Source organism: Anolis carolinensis, unplaced genomic scaffold (assembly GCF_035594765.1).
Source record: "Anolis carolinensis isolate JA03-04 unplaced genomic scaffold, rAnoCar3.1.pri scaffold_10, whole genome shotgun sequence".
In the NCBI taxonomy this organism is placed as follows: Eukaryota; Metazoa; Chordata; class Lepidosauria; order Squamata; family Dactyloidae; genus Anolis; species Anolis carolinensis.
Genome location: NW_026943821.1, coordinates 4,618,338 through 4,638,278, shown reverse-complemented (window position 1 = coordinate 4,638,278; position 19,941 = coordinate 4,618,338). Strand labels below are relative to the sequence as shown.

At 39.4% G+C, this 19,941-nt stretch overlaps 2 protein-coding genes across 4 annotated transcripts in view; one reads left to right on the top strand and one right to left on the bottom strand.

Annotated features, from left to right (window-relative positions):
* The window catches only part of LOC103281140 (cytochrome c oxidase subunit 7A2, mitochondrial), a 31,745-nt gene extending 13,206 nt beyond the window's left edge, over nt 1–18,539 (bottom strand). Inside the window, exons 1-2 of one of the 2 annotated variants that reach the window (XM_062962225.1) lie at nt 18,400–18,539; nt 13,405–13,485 (exon numbers count right to left, since the gene is read on the bottom strand). In XM_062962225.1, the coding sequence (XP_062818295.1) occupies nt 13,405–13,413 (9 nt within the window). In that variant the 5' untranslated portion in view covers nt 13,414–13,485; nt 18,400–18,539. Of the gene's footprint in view, nt 1–729; nt 888–13,404; nt 13,486–18,399 lie in introns of those variants that run through there. The other variant, XM_062962224.1, reaches the window with a different exon arrangement.
* On the top strand, nt 2,755–18,694 carry LOC100566519 (ribonuclease Oy). Of its 2 annotated transcripts, none has more exons than XM_062962220.1 (10): nt 2,755–2,933; nt 3,224–3,354; nt 3,458–3,518; nt 8,763–8,830; nt 9,002–9,059; nt 9,953–10,017; nt 13,190–13,303; nt 13,567–13,615; nt 16,944–17,013; nt 18,455–18,590. In XM_062962220.1, exons 2-9 carry the CDS (start codon nt 3,239–3,241, stop codon nt 17,004–17,006), a joined length of 594 nt encoding a protein of 197 aa, XP_062818290.1. In that variant the 5' UTR covers nt 2,755–2,933; nt 3,224–3,238; the 3' UTR covers nt 17,007–17,013; nt 18,455–18,590. The 2 variants fall into 2 exon arrangements, with proteins under 2 accessions (XP_062818290.1, XP_008120220.3); XM_008122013.3 differs by having other exon boundaries at nt 2,758–2,933; nt 16,939–17,013; nt 18,455–18,694.
* The last annotated feature ends 1,247 nt before the right edge of the window (nt 18,695–19,941 follow it).

Sequence of the window (19,941 nt, the reverse complement as noted above, 5' to 3'; positions counted from 1 at the left end):
TTGTGAGGTATGGATATCTGTATCTGTTTTTATTTCTGAAATTTACCACCCTCGGCTTTTACTGGAGTCAATGTTTTCCCAGGTTTTTTTGTGGTAAAATTAGGTGCCTCAGCTTATATTCGGGACGGCTTATACTTGAGTGTATACGGTAACTGTAACTTTTTCTCAAGTAATAATAATAATAATAATAATAACAACAACAACAACAACAACGACTGGGGGGAAAATGGAGCCACAAAGGCTATTGTGAAATTCTATCAACTACTGAATGCATGCCCAAATTTAATTTTTTGGACTTTTGCAATATATATATATATATATATATATATATATATATATATATATATATAATATAGAGGGAGCTACATGATTAACATGTAGTTGATTGATTGAATCTCACACCTGTTTTTTTCTTTTCACTCCTCGCCCTTCTGAAAAAGCAAGCTCTCCAAGCCCAGTGCAAGTTTTTGCGGCTATATATTTGCTAATTCTAGGAAAAAAGGCAATCACACTGAGCCCCCAGGATCCTTTGAATTTCATTTTGCCAGCTCTCAACCTGCCAGTGAATGATTGATGAGGAGGCTCCATGGTGGGAAGAGTTAGAAATAAGCATGCGGCACACAGCAGGCACCCACACAAAGCTCTCCTCTTTGCAGACAGACATAATTAGTATTTTCCTTCTGCAAGGCAGATGAAAGGCGGAAGCAGGAGCGGGGAGTCTTTCTTTACCAGGAGGGATCTCATGCTTTTCGGCCTGGTCCTTGCCCTCGTCCTTCTTTCCTCGCTTTTCTCCTTCACTTGTTTGTCTGTTGACCTTCCTTACAAGGGCATGGCTTTGCTCTCAGGACGGGCAGTCGATGACCGTTCGTTTTCTTGTCCAGCGGCCAGGAGTTAAGCGGGCAGCACATGGGCCCAAAAGGCAAGAGTGAAATGCAGAGTGGCTTGCAATGATCAGAGGTCTGGATTTAGGAAGCAAGCTCACTAAAAAGAAACTAAAACTTTATTGTACAATAGGAAAGGTGCTCAGGGTGCAAATCTAACCTCACTATAAAGGTAAAGGTTTCCCCTGACGTTAAGTCCAGTCGTGTCCGACTCTCCAACTCTGATCAAATCATTATTCTCATCTTCTTCAATGTAAATGTGCTTATGTATCCTTTTAATAATAATAAAAAGGTAAAGGTTTCCCCTGACGTTAAGTCCAGTCGTGACCAACTCTGAGGGTTGGTGCTCATCTCCATTTCTAAGCCGAAGAGCCGGCGTTGTCCATAGACACCTCCAAGGTCATGTGGCCACTGGCATGACTGCATGGAACGCCGTTAGCTTCCCTCTGGAGCGGTACCTATTGATCTACTCACATTGCCATGTTTTCGAACTGCTACCCTGTTTCCCCTAAAATAAGACATCCCCAGAAAATAAGACCTAGTAGAGGTTTTGCTGAATTGCTAAATATAAGGCCTCCCCCGAAAGTAAGACCTAGCAACGTTTTTGTTTGGAAGCATGCCCGTCGAACAGAACACCAGAACATGCAGGATCGGTAAATGTACGTACCATAAAGTGTTGTACATGGAAATGTTGGTAGTAACAAGAAATTCTTGATAAGATTCACAGTTTGTCTGGTTATGCTGGTTTATGATGACAACTACTGTACAGTATATAAAAAATATTCATTTTTTGTTCAACAATAAATGTGAATTCTTCTTCGTGGAAAAATAAGACATCCCCTGAAAATAAGACCTAGCGCATCTTTGGGAGCAAAAATTAATATAAGACACTGTCTTATTTTCGCGAAAACACAGTAGGTTGGCAGGAGCTGGAGCTAACAGCAGGCACTCACTCCGCTCCCCAGATTTGAACCTGGGACCTTTCGGTCTGCAAGTTCAGCAGCTCAGCACTTTAACACACTACGCCACCAGAGGCTCCACTATATCTTAAGATAAAAATTTTGAAATTCTACAATCAATGCTTGGCACACAAACAGATTCCCAGAGTATGAAAACTATGATCATTGCCTTTTTAAAACCTGGCAGATAATGCTCTACCAGATCGTACAAAAATGGCACTAACATATTGTCTGTGAGTTCGTTCCACTGCCAGTTGCATTCCAAGAATTTTTGGTCTTCTCATTGTGTGTTTCCTGTATACAGTGTTCCCTCACTACATCGCGGTTCACTTTTCGTGGATTCGCTGTTTTGCGGTTTTTCAATAAACTCTAAAAGACTATTATAAATAATTAAAAAATTACAGTTTACAGCCTAAGGAAGGGAGGAAGGAGAAGCCAAAGGGGGAGAGAGGAGCCCAAGCAGCAACAGGAGGAGAAGGAGGCGATTTATCAACACACGATTGGTTGATAAAGACTTAAAATAGTGTAAGGTAAAAGTAAAGGTTTCCCCTGACATTAAGTCCAGTCGTATCCGACTCTGGGGATTGGTGCTCATCTCCATTTCTAAGCCAAAGAGCTGGCGTTGTCCATAGACACCTCCAGGCTGGCATGACTGCATGGAGCGCCGTTACCTTCTCGCCAGAGTGGCACCTATTGATCTACTCACATTGGCATGTTTTCGAACTGCTAGGTTAGCAGAAGCTGGAGCTAACAGCGGGCACTCAATCTGCTCCCGGGATTTGAACCTGGGACCTTTCAGTCTGCAAGTTCAGCAGCTCAGTGCTTTAATACACTTTGCCACCGGGGCTCCCTTATGACTGAGTACATATTTGGAAATATGAATAGTTCCGTGAAGCATGAACATTTGCATGCATTTTCAATGCCGCGATCATAACGAAGATCTGAAACTCCACGGTGCGGTGCCCAGCTGCAAAAGAGAATTGACTTACGGTATTTTGCCTCACCTCATGCAGAAGTGAAACCAGTTTCCTCATTTGAACCCCATGGTTTGCCTCTTAGAGGGAACTAGCAACATCAAGGAAACTTGCTACTGGTAAGAGAAAATAATTTTTGACAACTTAACAAGTTTGCAGGGAGTTGAATGATGTTAAATATGCTTGCTATGGGATACTGGATGTTTCAGTATAAAGAAAGCACCTTTCTGCATCTGGTTCAGTATATAGTATCAGCAGGCCAAGGGTTTCAGGCAAATCTCTGTCTCAATTCAATTGAAGACGCTTAGGAATAAATTTGGGAACTTCTATCAAACCTTTGGATGTCATACCAGTGCTGAGCTGGGCTTGTTGATAGATAACCTATTTTTTCTGTATTAAATTGAACCAGGATCTTGTAGGTACGATGGGGAAAGTGCCTGCGCTGTGGTCCCTGTGTTTGCTCCTCAATGGTTTTGTGTGGCTTTTTGTGATGATCGGATCTGAGCAGCCGTGGCAGAAAGCGGAGGCGGTGCATTCAGAGTAAGTGGAAAAAGCTGTACAATTTGGGTCACGACAGTCTAAAAAAAAAAAAAAAACAGAGGGAAATCGATTGGTTAAAAACTTTCTCTTCTCTGCTTTGTAGGTATTATTGCCCTTGGCAGTGCTTGACTTTTGTCCAGATGTGGCCAGGCTCGTTCTGTGTGGTAAGGCAGACAGTTTCCAATCTAGAACCTCTCGTTTACATTCACATCTTCTAAAACAAGCAAATAAAATAACATTTTTGTTGTATGTCTTTCGGGCTGTGTGGCCATGTTCCAGAAGCATTCTCTCCTGACGTTTCGCCCACATCTATGGCAGGCATCCTCAGAGGTTGTGAGGTAACCCTAACCTCACAACCTCTGAGGATGCCTGCCATAGATGTGGGCGAAACGTCAGGAGAGAATGCTTCTGGAACATGGCCACACAACCCTGTGATCCCGGCCATGAAAGCCTTCGACAACAAAATAACATTTTATTGATTAGCCTGTCGGCCGTGTCAAAACATTTAACACATAGACATACATACAACATACAAAAGAAGTTAAAATAAACAAGCTGTTAACAAGATCCCGTTCAGGTCAAATATCTGCATCACCTCCACAGTTTACCCCAATTGATTCCAAATATGCAATTCTCAGCTGTGTTGCTTTGAATAGGAAAAGGGCTGTTTTGTGTGTTATTTTAGAATTCTGACCGGCCAACAAAAATGAAATTTTAATATGTGGGTCCCAGTGTGTTTTGTGAATAATGTATGGCCCGAGGCATTGGTCTCTCTCTTTCTCATACAATTCACAGCCGAACAATACATGTGCGATATCCTCCACCTCTGATGCTCCACAAATACAAAATTGTTCGTTGTCTGGAACTTGATTAAACCTTCCGTGTTTGACCATTGTATCCAGCTGCTCAAAACGAGCTCTGGTAAATACCCTCCTGAGGTGTTTAGGCATTTTTGTCTTTAGATACCTGGCTGTTTGGAAAGTATGTTTAAAAAGGCTTAACCATTTCAATGAGCCAGCTTTACTCAGGGTAGCAATGTCTTTTTGGCCTTCTATAGCCAGTACCCGTTGAGCATGTCAGCGTTGGCGACGCAGGGGTGAGACCGTGGTTGCCGTGCAGAGTGGGTTCCAAAAACATCATCCCAGTCTCACCTCCTTCTCCAGGGTGTATTCCCATGCGGAGAATCAGCACTGGTCAACAAACACTCCAGCAGGCGAAGGGTCAGTTGCTTAACTTTATTTACATAATTATTTACAGTTGCAGACATTCACAATAAATCCCGGACACATGGCTGTGTCCCCTCGGCTATAGAGCAATAGCATTCATAGTCCATTTCCAGCAAAAGCTCATGCCGAATACACACTAACAGACGACATTCCCCTGCATTCCACAGACCAAGAAGGAAGTCCCGGTCAAACAAACTTGACCCCATTGGTCCTGTGATACGTCAATCAAAGCAGGTTCTTATTAACTCCATAGTTACTGAAATGCCTTGCCGAAAACTAACACAGAAGGCATTTCTAACAGCCTAGATTGATTTTAACATTTCACATAATTCACAATACCCTGACAGAGCAACTATTTTTGGGTCTAGTTCTTCTAAGAGATTTGGATACCAAATCGGAAGTCCACAACTCCTAATATATTTTGTCAGATGAACTAGCCAAGAGGACTGATGTTGATTTTCTATCTGCTTTAACAGGCACAGTTTTGGCAGTCTATCATTTGCCATGGCAATCAGTTTTACCCAGTAGTTGTAGGCCCTGATTTTGGATAAGCCATCAACTGTGTATACTCCCAGTTCTGCTCTTACTGCGGCAGCTGGGGTCGTCCTGTCAGGCATTTGGCAAACTTTGGCCCTCCAGGTGTTTTGGACTTCAACTCCCACAATTCCTAATATCCGGTTAAAAGCCCTCCCTGGATCGTAATAATTACAGAGCAGTGTCCAACCTTCGTTTTTTAGACAAAGTGATTGAGAAGACAGTTGCTTTCCAACTCCAGGCAGTCTTGGATGACACACACTTCCTTGACCCATTTCAAACTGGCTTCAGACCAGGATACGGAGCTGAGTCTGTGATGGTCACCTAAGTGGATGATCTCTGTCTCAACACCGACAGGGAGAGTTGGTGCTTCTAGACCTCTCAGTGGCATTTGATGCCATCAATCATGGTTTCCTTCTGGAATGCCTTGTAGGGGCTGTGCTGTAGTGGTTCCAGTTGTACCTCTCAGGCAGGTTCCAGATGGTGGCACTTGGGGATAGGTGATCCTCTAAAAAGGAGCTGTTAAGTGGTGTCCCACAAAGTGCCATTCTATCCCCAATGCCCTTTAATATTTACATGAAGCTGCTGGGAGAGATCATCCATAGGAATGGAGTGGGGTGTTATCCGTATGCTGATATCACCCAAATATATTTCTCCATGCCTTCAAAAACAGCTTCAGCTAAGGCTAGTGTGTCTCCTCTGAATGAATGCCTGGAGGAGGAAATGGGTTGGATAAGGAAAAACAAATTGAAACTGAATACAGACAAAACAGAGGTGCTTGCCATCGAGGGCCCTAATTTGGGGATGGAGCTGTTCTGGATGGGGTTACACTTCCCCAGAAGACTGCGTTTGCAGCTTGGGACAAGGCTTGTGGATCCGTCTCTCCGTCTCTCTCTCTCTCGTGGCTCCCATGTCAGCCGAGGGAGATGTGACAATGGTCAATATTCCTTACTATCAGCTTTGGCTGATCTCCCAGCTGCGCCCCTTGAGATTTGGAGGACCTGATGATGGTAGTGGTGCAGGCTGGTTAGCCGCCAGCTGCAGTAAAACACTCTGACCAAGAGGTCATGAGTTCGAGGCCAGCCATGTCGGGGTGAGCACCCAACAATTAAAAATAAAATATAGCCCCTGCTCGTTGCTGACCTAAGCAACCCTAAAGATAGTTGCATCTATCAAGTAGGAAATTTAGGTACCACTTATATGTGGGGAGGAGCCCTGGTGGCGAAGTGCGTTAAAGCACTGAGCTGGAGACCGAAAAGTCCCAGGTTCAAATCCCAGGAGCTGCGTGAGCGCCCACTGTTACCTCCAGCTCCTGCCAACCTAGTAGTTCGAAAACATGCCAATGTGAGTAGATCAATAGGTACCACTCCGGCGGGAAGGTAACGGCGCTCCATGCAGTCATGCCAGTGGCCACATGACCTTGGAGGTGTCTACGGACAACGCCGGCTCTTTGGCTTACAAATGGAGATGAGCACCAACCCCCAGAGTCAGACATGACTGGACTTAACGTCAGGGGAAACCTTTACCTTTTTACCTTTATATGTGGGGAGGCTAATTTACGACACCATAAAAATCATCCAGCTGCCGTTGGAGTGAGGAAGTTTGCCATCGCAGTGGATGTTGAAGCAGCTGCTCCCCCTGTGGCAGGAATCAAGCATACCCTCAGGAAGCTGGAGAAGGTTTAAATTGCCTCTGTGTTTGTCTCTGTCTCTGTTCTATGTTACATGGAATTGAATGTTTGCCTTATATGTTTACAATGTGATCCGCCCTGAGTCCCCTTCGGAGTGAGAAGGGCGGAATATAAATACTGTAAATAAATAAATAAATAGTGCATGCGTTAGTAACCCCAAGGCTGGACTTCTGCAATGCGCTTTACATTGGGCTACCCTCGTATCAAGTTCAGAAACTGGTTCAAAATATGGCAGCCAGATTGGTTACAGGAACATCTAGGAGTGAGCACATGACACCTATCCTAAAGTCACTCAACTGGCAGCCAATTAGCTTCCAGGCAAAGTACAAAGTGATAGTTTTGACCTTTAAAGCCCTACATGGTTTGGGTCCAGGTTACCTAAAGGATGGACTTCTCCCATACAATCCACCCCAGACACTTTGGTCTTCTGTGGGGCGTCTGCTCCAAACAACCAGAACCAGACTGACAACCATCACCAAAAGGGCCCCCTTTTCATCATCCACCCCATGACTGTGGAACAACCTGCCACTAGAGCTCCGACAGCTAAATCAGGACATGCATTAAAATGCATGTTTATGTTTAAAGACGGTCTGGTTAGGCCTGCCGGAAGAGGCCTTCACTTGTGTTTTAAATTCCAAGACCTGTGGTGTGGAACACTACATAACATGCATTTTAATGCATGCCCTTTGTTTAATCTCTGGTTTTGTCTGTTTTAATATGCATTTCATAGAGATACATTTTGGTATGTAACTTTTATGGAAGTATATTTAAGTGTTTGTATTTGTAGTGTTTCTGCTGTGTTTATGTATTTTAATAGTTTTGTAACCTGCCTCAAGCCAGGAGGAGAGGCGGGTAAGAAATTATTATTATTATTATTATTATTATTATTATTATTATTATTATTATTATTATTTTATGACACAGCAAACAAGATAGACATGCTGGATTTTGTATCACAAAATCACAAGTCGAACACTTCCCAAGTGTCTAGGACTGTGTGATGTATTTTCGGATGATGCGTGCAGATCCCAGTATGGTGGCCTTTTGCAGTTGGCAATCGTAATTTTGTCAATGTCTATTGTTTCCAAATGCTGGCTGAGATCTTTTGGCACGGCACCCAGTGTGCCCATCACCACCGGGACCACCTGCACTGGTTTCTGCCAGAATCTTTGAAGTTCAATCTTGAGGTCCTGATAGCGGCTGAGTTTTTCCTGTTGTTTTTCGTCAATGCGACTGTCACCTGGGATGGCGACATCAATGATCCAAACCTTTTTCTTTTCCACAACTGTGATGTCTGGTGTGTTGTGTTCCAGAACTTTGTCAGTCTGGATTCGGAAGTCCCACAGTATCTTTGCGTGCTCATTCTCCAATACTTTTGCAGGTTTGTGATCCCACCAGTTCTTTACTGCTGGGAAGTGGTACTTGAGGCATAAGTTCCAATGGATCATTTGGGCCACATGGTTGTGCCTCTGTTTGTAGTCTGTCTGTGCGATTTTCTTATAGCAGCTGATGATATGATCAATGGTTTCGTCGGTTTCCTTGCACAGTCTGCATTTTGGGTCATCAGCTGATTTTTCCATCTTGGCCTGAATTGCCTTTGTCCTGATGTCTTGCTCCTGGGCTACAAGGATCAGGCCTTCTGTCTCCTTCTTCAGGGTCCCATTCGTGAGCCAGAGCCAGGTCTTCTCCTTATCAGCTTTTCCGTCAATTTTGTCAAGGAACTTTATTATTATTATTATTATTATTATTATTATTATTATTATTATTATTATTATTATTATTATAAGTTATTTCTTCAAACACATCTATTGGAACTCTAGGGATTACTGATTGATAAAATGGTTTTGGACTGAGCTGAAGCATAGAGGGGATACACATGGTTTATGTCAATTAGATAAATAAATATACTCCTGCTTCCTCTAAATTAATGTTATCTTCCTTTTGTGTCTTATTTGGAGGCTCTGGCCACCAGGTTTGAGTGTGTCCTGCCCAAGAATGCCAACAGCTGGACCATCCATGGATTATGGTGAGGCAACCCCATTCAGACCAAGAGACATGCGAACACCCCTTCCCCTGAATCTTGCCAAGGAAACCCTACAATTGGTTCGCCATTAGTCGCACAATAAGGCGCACAATAACAAGTGTGTGTTCTTCATAGGTTGTCTTCACCTATCTGCTTTTCTCCTTCAATCCACAGGCCCAGTGATATCACAGCATGTTGTCGCTATTGGTACCTCTTTCCCTCTGACTTGACGGTAAGCCAGACTTTTTGGAACCTTTTGGAAAGGGGGTGGATTCTACAGCTCCCAATGTACTGACAAATTACCCTTATGTACTCAAATCTAATGCTCAACTTTTTTTGGCTAAATTACCTTGCAAAAATTAGGGTGCACATTAGGGCCAGCAGAGGCTTAGATAAGCGAATATCTTGGAGAACAAGGAAGGATTAAGGAAAAGCCTATTAAACATCAAATTAGGTTATGATTTTACAAATTAAGCACCAAAACATCATGTTATACAACAAATTTGACAGAAAAAGTAGTTCAATACGCAGTAATGCTATGTAGTAATTACTGTATTTACGAATTTAGCACCAAAATATCACGATATATTGAAAACATTGACTACAAAAATGGCTTGGATAATCCAGAACATTGGATAAGCGAGGCTTGGATAAGTGAGACTCTACTGTATTACATGTAATTTATTATATTGTATTACATTGTAATATTATTATCAATATTATATGTATATGCAATATATTATTAGCATAGCACAATATGAGCATTATATATCACTATATTGTACTATAACACTATATTGCAGTATTATTAGTAATATTACAAATAATATAAATATACGGTACAATTATAATAGTGTGTTATTATATGGTACTGCATTATAATATTATCAATATTATATGTATATACAATACATTAGCATAGCACAATATAAGCATTAATATATAAGCATTATATATTACTATATTGTACCATAACACTATATTGCAGTATTATTAGTAATATTACATGTAATATAAATTTTGTATATTTTTTTGTAAATTTTGTAAATTTTGGATTTGTAGCATAGCTGCACCAAAGATTTTATTTTCCATTGCTGAAACCTGGCTGTTTCCCCCTTCCTACAGGATCTGATGCCTGACCTGAATTGGCACTGGCCCAGCTTCATCAATCTCAGTAACTTCCTTTTCTGGTAATGCAACAGAGCAAAAAGAAGGAGCTATGGATGGGGATTGTGAATGTAAACAGGGAATGGTACAGGCTGGGCATCCCTTATCTGTAATTCCAAAACATCTTAAAATTGGTTGCAATAGTGACACCTTTTCTCTCTGAAAGTTCAGTATATGCACATGTTATTTCAGTATTGAAAACGCTGCATATAAAGTTACATCCAGGCTATGTATGTATGGTGAAATATAAATGATTTAAAGATATCTCATTATAAAATAACAATAATTGTGTGTGATTGATGTGAACTTGGCTTGGACTTTTAGGTGGAGTGATAGTACTAATGATGATAATAATTGTTATTGTTATTTTCATTATTATAAAAGCAGACAGGTAAATTCTTGGCTGAGATATAAAGTTTGAAGCAGGTATTCACCAGCAGGAAAAGTAACATTTTGAACATGCACTCTCAAGTTTGCAATTCTCTTTCTCTTCTCAAGGTAGATTCTGCCCTTCTTAAATGGAAATTATGCAGGGATTCTAATCCAGATCCATAACAGCATAACTAATATTGTTTTGATATTTGTATGTTTTAAATTGTATTTTGATGCTTTTAATGTTAGCTGCTATGAATCTCCTTATGGATAGAAAAAGTGGGATTTAAATAAACATAATAAACACAATAATAGTAGATTGCTGTGAGCTTTCCGGGCTATCTGGCCATGTTCCAGAAGCTTTCTCTCTTGACGTTTGGCCTACATCTATGGCAGGCATCCTCAGAGGTTGTGAGGTTTGTTGGAAGTGAGGAAGTGAAGTTTATATATCTGTGGAATAATGTCCAGGGTGGGAGAAAGAACATTTATTTATTTGTTTGTTTGTTTCATATATTTGTATCCTGTCCTTCTAACTCCCCTGAAGAAGACTCAAGGAACACATCTGATCCCAAGTATTCTGAATAAAAGATACTCAATATGTAATTGATAATAGCCGGATGACATTTCCTAAAAAGCCTTTTCAAGCTGGCCAAAACGTCTATCAGTATATATTTATTTAATATATACTCTCTCCAATTGGTAGAGGTACAGTAGAGTCTACTTATCCAAGATTCGCTTATCCAAGGTTCTGGATTATCCAATACATTTATGTAGTCAATGCTTTCAATATACAGTAGAGCAGGGGTCCTCAAACTTTTTAAGCCAAGGGCCGGTCCACAATCCTTCAGACTGTTGAGGGGCCGGATTATCATTTGAAAAAAAAAATACAAACAAATTCTGATGCACACTGTACATGTCTTATTTGTAGTGCAAAAACAACAACAACAACGAAAGAACAATACAATATTTAAAAATAAAAATAATTTTAACCAACATACATTTATTAGGATTTCAATGGGAAGTGTGCTCCTGCTTCTGGCCAATGAGATAGTCAAGTTCATTAGGGTTGTTGTTGTTGTCGTTGTTGTTGTGTGCCTTCAAATCATTTCAGACTTCCACTATACCAGGGGTCCCCAAACTAAGGCCCGGGGGCTGGATGCGGCCCTCCGAGGTCATTGACCTGGCCCCCGCCCTCAGTTTTATAATATAATATATTGTATATACATATAATATTGATAATAATATTATAATGTAATACAATATAACACTAATAATAATACCATATAATAATATTAATTATATATTCTATATTACATATAATATTACTAATAATATTACAGTATAGTGGAATAGTTCAATAAAGTAATATATAATGCTAATATTGTGCTATGCTAATAATATAATATATTGTATGTACATATAATTTGTAAGCCACTCTGAGTCCCCTTTGGGGTGAGAACGGTGTGATACAAATGTAGTAAATAAATGAAGTAAATAAATAAATAATAAATAAATACATTTAAGACTTAGGCTCGCCCGAAGTCTGAAATGATTTGAAGGCACACAACAACAACGACAGCAACAACAACCCTAATTAACTTGACTATCTCATTGGCCAGAAGCAGGAGCACACTTCCCATTGAAATCCTAATAAATGTATGTTGGTTAAAATTATTTTTATTTTTAAATATTGTATTGTTCTTTCATTGTTGTTGTTGTTGTTTTTGCACTACAAATAAGACATGTACAGTGTGCATCGGAATTCGTTTGTATTTTTTTTTCAAATGATAATCCGGCCCCTCAACAGTCTGAAGGATTGTGGACCGGCCCTCGGCTTAAAAAGTTTGAGGACCCCTACACTATACTGTAATATTATTAGTAATATTATATGTAATATAGAATATATAATTAATATTATTATGTGGTATTATTATTAGTGTTATATTGTATTACATTATAATATTATTATCAATATTATATGTATATACAATATATTATATTATAAAACTGAGGGTGGGGGCCAGGTAAATGACCTCGGAGGGCCGCATCTGGCTCCCGGGCCTTAGTTTGGGGACCCCTGCAGTAGAGTCTCACTTATCCAACATAAACGGGCCGGCAGAACGTTGGATAAGCGAATATGTTGGATAATAAGGAGGGATTAAGGAAAAGCCTATTAAACATCAAATTAAGGTTATTATTTTACAAATTAAGCACCAAAACATCATGTTATATAACAAATTAGATAGAAAAAGTAGTTCAATATGCAGGAATGCTATGTAATAATTACTGTATTTATGAATTTAGCACCAAAATATCACAATGTATTGAAAACATTGACTACAAAAATGTGTTGGATAATCCAGAACATTGGATAAGCGAATGTTGGATAAGTGAGACTCTACTGTATTGTGATATTTTGGTGCTAAATTTGTAAATACAGTAATTACTACATAGCATTACTGAGCATTGAACTACTTTTTCTGTCAAATTTGTTGTATAACATGATGTTTTGGTGCTTAATTTGTAAAATCATAACCTATTTTGATGTTTAATGTTAATGTTTTCCTTAATCCCTCATTATCCAAGATATTCGCTTATCCAAGGTGCTGCCGGCCTGTTTAACTTGGATAAGTGAGACTCTACTGTATTTCCATTCCAAAAAACTGCATGGTTGATTTATTTAACAGGTTTTAATTTTCAAGCCGTTGTTGACCTCTCTTTTAACCCCAAAGCACAGTAAGTCTTTCTGCCCCACAGTTAAGAAAGCGCTAAGTTGAAAGATGTTGCTAGTAAGGTTTGTGCTTGTTCCCTCTCGTTCTCCAGGGAGAAAGAATGGCATAAGCATGGGACTTGTGGTGGCTGTGTCGAAACACTGAACTCCCCCAGTAAATACTTCAGAGCAGCCCTCGACCTGCGCACCAAATACAATATTGACAGGTGAGCCATGAAACTTCACTTCCCGTGCTGATGTGATCTACAGCCCAGCATGAAGAACACTAGCAAAAATTTGTAGGCAGCTTGGATAGAGATACACTTACATTATGCATTTGAAAGTGCTGCTACTCAAAGTGATGATCCTTGGACCAAGCTGTTTTTCTAAACCATTGGCGGCAGATTTCCTGAAAAGAAAGGTATAATTCTGACTAAGACAGCAGTGGTTTTGAATGAGTAACATTCTTTGATTCTTTTTCTTAATGCAGTGCTTTCCAAAAAGCTCGAATAGTCCCATCTTGCAATTGCAGCTACCAGGTAAAGATCAGCAACATCATGCACTCCCCAGATGTCTTGATTTGGCAGAAAATGGCCCCATTAAGCCTCTGTCATCCCACTTTTTCAGCTGCTTTAATATATCCAAGTTTCTCTGTTTTTGTGCTTATTTTAATTTTTTATATACAGTAGAGTCCCACTTATCCAACATAAACAGGCCGGCAGAACGTTGGATAAGTGAAAATGTTGGATAATAAGGAGTGATAAAGGAAAAGCCTATTAAACGTCAAATTACATTATGATTTTACAAATTAAGCACCAAAACATCGTGTTTTACAACAAATTGACAGAAAAAGCATTTCAATATGTGGTAATATTATGTAGTAATTACTGTATTTACGAATTTAGCACCAAAACATTTCAATGTATTAAAAATATTGATTACAAAAACATTGGCTACTAACAAATTGACTACAAATAAAGATAGAATTGCATAAAATGAACGTGCAGTAACAACATTGTCGAAAATTAAATGTGTAAAAAATGCAGTCCTTGCTGCCTAGAGAAACAGCTGTGGATCCGGACAGGAGGCAGACTGCATTGGATAATCCAGAATGTTGGATAAGTGAGATTCTACTGTGTATACAGTAATATTTTAAATAATATTTTAAATCATTATTATAGTGTTTCTCCAAAGTAGTGGCCATATTAATATACATTTATTTTATATATAATATTTTAATAATATTTTAAATCCTTATTATTATAGTGTCTCTCCAGAGTGGTGTTCATAGTAATATATTTTTATGACTTGTTTTTTTTTTGTTTTGTTATTATCTGTTTTATTGCTTTGTTTTATTGTTGTGGACTGGGCTTGGCCCCATGTAAGCCGCTCCGAGTCCCTTCGGGGAGATGCGGCGGGGTATAAAAATAAAATTATATTATTATTATTATTATTATTATTATTATTATTATTATTATTATTATTATATATTTATTATATATAATATATTTTAATAATCTTTTTAATTATTATTATATTGTCTTTCCAGCATGGCTGCCATATTAATTCATTTTTACTTTTTATATAGAATATTTTAATAATATTTTAAATCATTATTGGAGTCTATCCCCAGAGTGGCAGCTATATTAGTACATATTTATTTTTTATATAGAATATTTTAAATATTTTTCATTATTATTATAATGTCTCCCCCATGTGGCGGTCATGGAAAATACCCTCCTCTCAAGTCCTACTACCTTCACAGTTAAGAGCTGATGGGAACACAAAGAAAGGGCCTTTTTGGCCTTCCTTCCTTAGTGAGGCCAGAAGGACCCCTTCCCTATTTGCTGAATAGATTTCTTTCTTTTGTTTAGACAGACTTTTACGTCTCAAGGGTTCTAACAAGGTGCTGTTTGGTTTTAAACTGTATAACATAATGTTCAAAATATTTTCAGACTGTATGTTTATAACAGGATCTAATTGTTTAATTCATTTTTAATGCTATGTTTTCCATTCTCATCTCTTTAATGTGTAAGATGGCTTGAGTCCCAGTCTTGGAGGAAAAGCAGGCTATAGAGTAAATACCATATATACTCGAGTATAAGCCGATCCGAATATAAGCTGAGGCACCTAATTTTACCACAAAAAAAATGGGAAAACATTGACTCCAGTATAAGCCGAGGGTGGTAAATTTCAGAAATAAAAATAGATACCAATAAAATTACATTAATTGAGGCATCAGTAAGTTAAATGTTTTTGAATATTTACATAAAGCTCAAATTTAAGAGAAGACTGTCCAACTCTGCGAAAAAGACCTTGGAGTCCTCGTGAACAACAAGTTAAACATGAGCCAACAATGTGATGCAGCAGCTAAAAAAGCCAACGGGATTCTGGCCTGCATCAATAGGGGAATAGCGTCTAGATCCAGGGAAGTCCTGCTCCCCAGGCTCTATTCTGCCTTGGTCAGACCACACCTGGAATCACACTGTGTCCAATTTTGGGCACCGCAGTTGAAGGGAGATGTTGACAAGCTGGAAAGCGTCCAGAGGAGGGCGACTAAAATGATGAAGGGTCTGGAGAACAAGCCCTATGAGGAGCGGCTTAAAGAGCTGGGCATGTTTAGCCTGCAGAAGAGAAGGCTGAGAGGAGACATGAGAGCCATGTACAAATACGTGAAGGGAAGTCATAGGGAGGAGGGAGCAAGCTTGTTTTCTGCTGCCCTGCAGACTAGGACACGGAACAATGGCTTCAAACTACAGGAAAGGAGATTCCACCTGAACATCAGGAAGAACTTCCTCACTGTGAGAAAGGCTGTTCGACAGTGGAACTCTCTCCCCGGGGCCGTGGTGGAGGCTCCTTCCTTGGAGGCTTTTAAGCAGAGGCTGGATGGCCATCTCTCGGGGGTGCTTTGAATGCGATTTCCTGCTTCTTAGCAGGGGGTTGGACTGGATGGCCCATGTGGTCTCTTCCAACTCTACTATTCTATGATTCTATGATTCTATGATTCTGACCAAATCATTATTCTCATCTTCTTCAATGTAAATGTGCTTATGTATCCTTTTAATAATAATAGTGTAAAATAATACATGTAATAATAATAATAATAATAATAATAAATACAGGAAAATAATACAAGCAATAATAAATAGAGGAAAATAATAAATAAAAGGGAAAGGGAAAGGTTTCCCCTGACGTCAGGTCCAGTCATGTCTGACTCTGGGGGTTGGTGCTCATCTCCATTTCTAAGTCGAAGAGCCGGCATTGTCCGTAGACACCTCCAAGGTCATGTGGCTGGCATGACTGCATGGAGCCCCCTTACCTTCCCGCCAGAGCGGTACCTATTGATCTACTCACATTTACATGTTTTCAAACTGCTAGGTTGGCAGAAGCTGGAGCTAACAGCGGGCGCTCACTCCGCTCCCGGGATTTGAACCTGGGACCTTTCGGTCTGCAAGTTCAGCAGCTCAGTGCTTTAACACACTTCGCCACCGGGGCTCCCAAAATAATAAATGCAATAATAATAATAATAAGATCAGAGTGAAATAATAAATGTAATAGTAATAATAATAATAATAATAATAATAATAATGATGATGGAAAATAAATGTAATAGTAGCAACAATAATAGAGAAAAATAATAAATGTAATAATACCAATCATAATAGAGAAAAATAATAAATGTACCATATATTCTCGAGTATAAGCTGACCCAAATATAAGCCAACCAGGAACCTCACCCAAGTATAAGCCGAGGGGGGCTTTTTCAGTCTTAAAAAAGGACTGAAAAACTAGGCTTATACTCGAGTATATACAGTAACAACAACTGGATGTTTTTAACTTTTCCTTTTCTGCACTGTACTAGCTCAGCTCCTTCCAAGCAGCATTGCAGCCCACCTTGGGAGACCAATACGAACTGCAGTATGTGACTGACATCCAGGTAAATTGGTCCTCCTTTCCTAATATGTATGTATATACATTTTCTTTCTCACTTGCAATCCTATCCAGTCCTTGAGGAGATATTGTGTTGGTTTAATTACTTTTAACCCAATGCTGTGCATTATATTATTTGCTGCTGTTCTCCACCTCAATCCATGGGAAACAGATGAATAAGAAATAACTAATATGGGTTGCTGTAAGTTTTCCCGACTGGATGGCCATGTTCTAGAAGCATTCTCTCATGATGTTTCACTCACATCTATGGCAGAAGTTGTGAGGTCTGTTGGAAACTAGGCAAGTGAGGTTTATATATCTGTTGAATATTGTCCAGAGTGGGAGAAAGAACTCGTCTGTCTGAGGGAAGTGTGAATATTGCAACTGGCAAACTTGATTAACATTGAACAGCCTTGCAGCTTCAAAGCCTGGCTGCTTCCTGTCTGGGGGAATCCTTTGTTGGGAGATGTTAGCTGGCCCTGATAGTTTTCTGTTTGGAATCCCCCCCTTTTTTTAGTGCTGCTGTATATTTACTGTCCTGGTTCTAGAGTTTTTTAAAATACTGATAACCAGATTTTGTTCATTTCCATGGTTTCCTCCTTTCTGTTGAAATTGTCCACATGCTTGTGGATTTCAATGACTTCTCTGTGTATTGACATGATTCACAAGAATGTGGACAATTTCAGTAGAAAGGAGGAAACCATGAAAATGAACAAAATCTGGTTATCAGTATTTTTAAAACTCTAGAATCAGGAGAGTAAATAAAGCACAACACTCTGAAAACAGGGGAATTTCTGACAGGAAACAATCAGGGCCAGCTAACACCTCCCAACAAAGGATTTCCCCCAGGCAGGAAGCAGGCAGGCTTTGAAGCAGCAAGGCCATTCAATGCTAATCAAGGTGGCCAATTGCAACATTCACATTTGCCTCCAACAGATAGAGTTTTTTCTCCCACCCTGGACATATTCCACAGATATATAAACCCCACTTGCCTAGTTTCCAACAGACCTCACAAGCTCTGAGGATGCCTGCCATCGATGTGGGCAAAATGTCAGGACAGAATGCTTCTGGAACATGACCATACAATCCAGAAAACTCACAGCAACTTGGTGATTCTGGCCATGAAAGCCTTCGACAACACAATGATCAAATAGATCTTCCTTTATTTCTCCTTTTGCTAAACTTAATATATAGGTTAACTTTTCTTAATTTAGGTTATATTTCATGTAACAAATTCTTTATTGATCAATTCTCTAGTTTCTTCCAGGTTCTGACTATTTCTAGCCTGAGCAAAATAAGATGTTTAGTTACCAAATCCTTTATTCTTATTTTTAAATACTGAAATCATTAGGAGAGTTACCCTAAATGTCTGTAAACAATTTTGAAATCTTACCATCAAATATGTTTATTGTTATCCTCAAATAAGTATCTTCTCTTTTTTTTTCCAGGAACGGCAAATCTTGGTGCAAATAAAGATTTCTCTTTCCGCCAACTTCTCCACTGGCTGCATTCAAAGCGGTTCACATGATGGCTCTCCATACAAACCCTGCCAAGCACAAGAAAATATTTTTTATTTTCCTCCCAACCTGGAAAATCCACGCGATCCTTGTCCCTGATTTGAGACAACAGAAAAAAGAAAACTTTGAAAGGAAATAGAGGCAAAATAAAACAGAAATAAATCATCTTAATCTTTGTGTGATATTTTATTGCATTTGACACTGACTTCATCAACTCCCATTAGCTACAGAAAACATAAAAGAAGTTGTAGTCCTGAACAGGCAGATGGGTCAAGTGTCCTCTCAGTTGTTTTAAATAATTTTCTTCAACAACAATTTCATTGGGTTGCTGTGAGTTTTCTGGGCTGTCTGGCCATGTTCCAGAAGCATTCTCTCCTGACATTCACACTTGTCTCAAACAGACAAGAGTTCTTTCTCCCACCCGGGACATTAGACCTTCCAACCTCTGAGGATGCCTGCCATATATGTGGGTGAAATGTCAGGAGACAATGCTTCTGGAACATGGCCATACAGCCCGGAAAACTCAAAGCAACTTAGTGTTTCCGGCCATGAAAGCTTTTGACAACTATTACACAATGTAACACAATTTTGTTCTTGGGTTATAAATGCCATTTCCTAATTGGGACTGTCATAAAAACATGGAAAATGTTTATTAAACTGAAAAACTTTATTTTGGCAGGACGGACATCATCCTGCAGCAGATTTTGCTATAGTTTTTCAATGAATATCTCATCATTGCGTCTCAACCAATTCAAAGTAATTTGTGCCCCAAAAACAAAGCTTCTGGAGTAGAACAACTACTTCCAAAATAAGAACCACATAATAATTAAACAGAAAATAGCACTTTCAAACCGGGAACAAGCCGCAAGCAGAGACAGGTAATATGATGTTGTTGTTGTTGTTGTTGTTATAAAAGGCTTTTGAATTAAACTATGTAAAGTATGCCCACAGCAGTGATTGGTGGTAGATATACAGGCACCCCTATGGCTCTTCATTTGTGTGTTTGTGGTGCCCCAGAAATTGAGGATTTGCCTCACTATTTCTTTTCCTGCCCTCTGTATTCTGAGCCAAGAACTAAAATCCTGGGGCCTATTCTTTATCTCCTTCAAACCAATCCTGTGTCAGAAAAGATTTTCTATCTCTTGGCAGACACGAACCCTTTGGTTACTCACAAGGTGTCTCTCTTTGCTCTGGCAGCACAGAAAATCCGGGCAAGACTAATCTCTGATATTGCAGCCGACTGTGCTGGGGATGCTTTTAACTAATAGTGGCTGTTTGTATCCAACGTGTTCCCTGCTTAAGTTTTAATAAAACTGTATTTACTTGGTTTTGTCTTGTTTTTAATTATGTAGGTGCTCATTCATGCAATATGTAGTATTTAAGGGCATATCTCGACATTGATATATGTAGCATTTTAA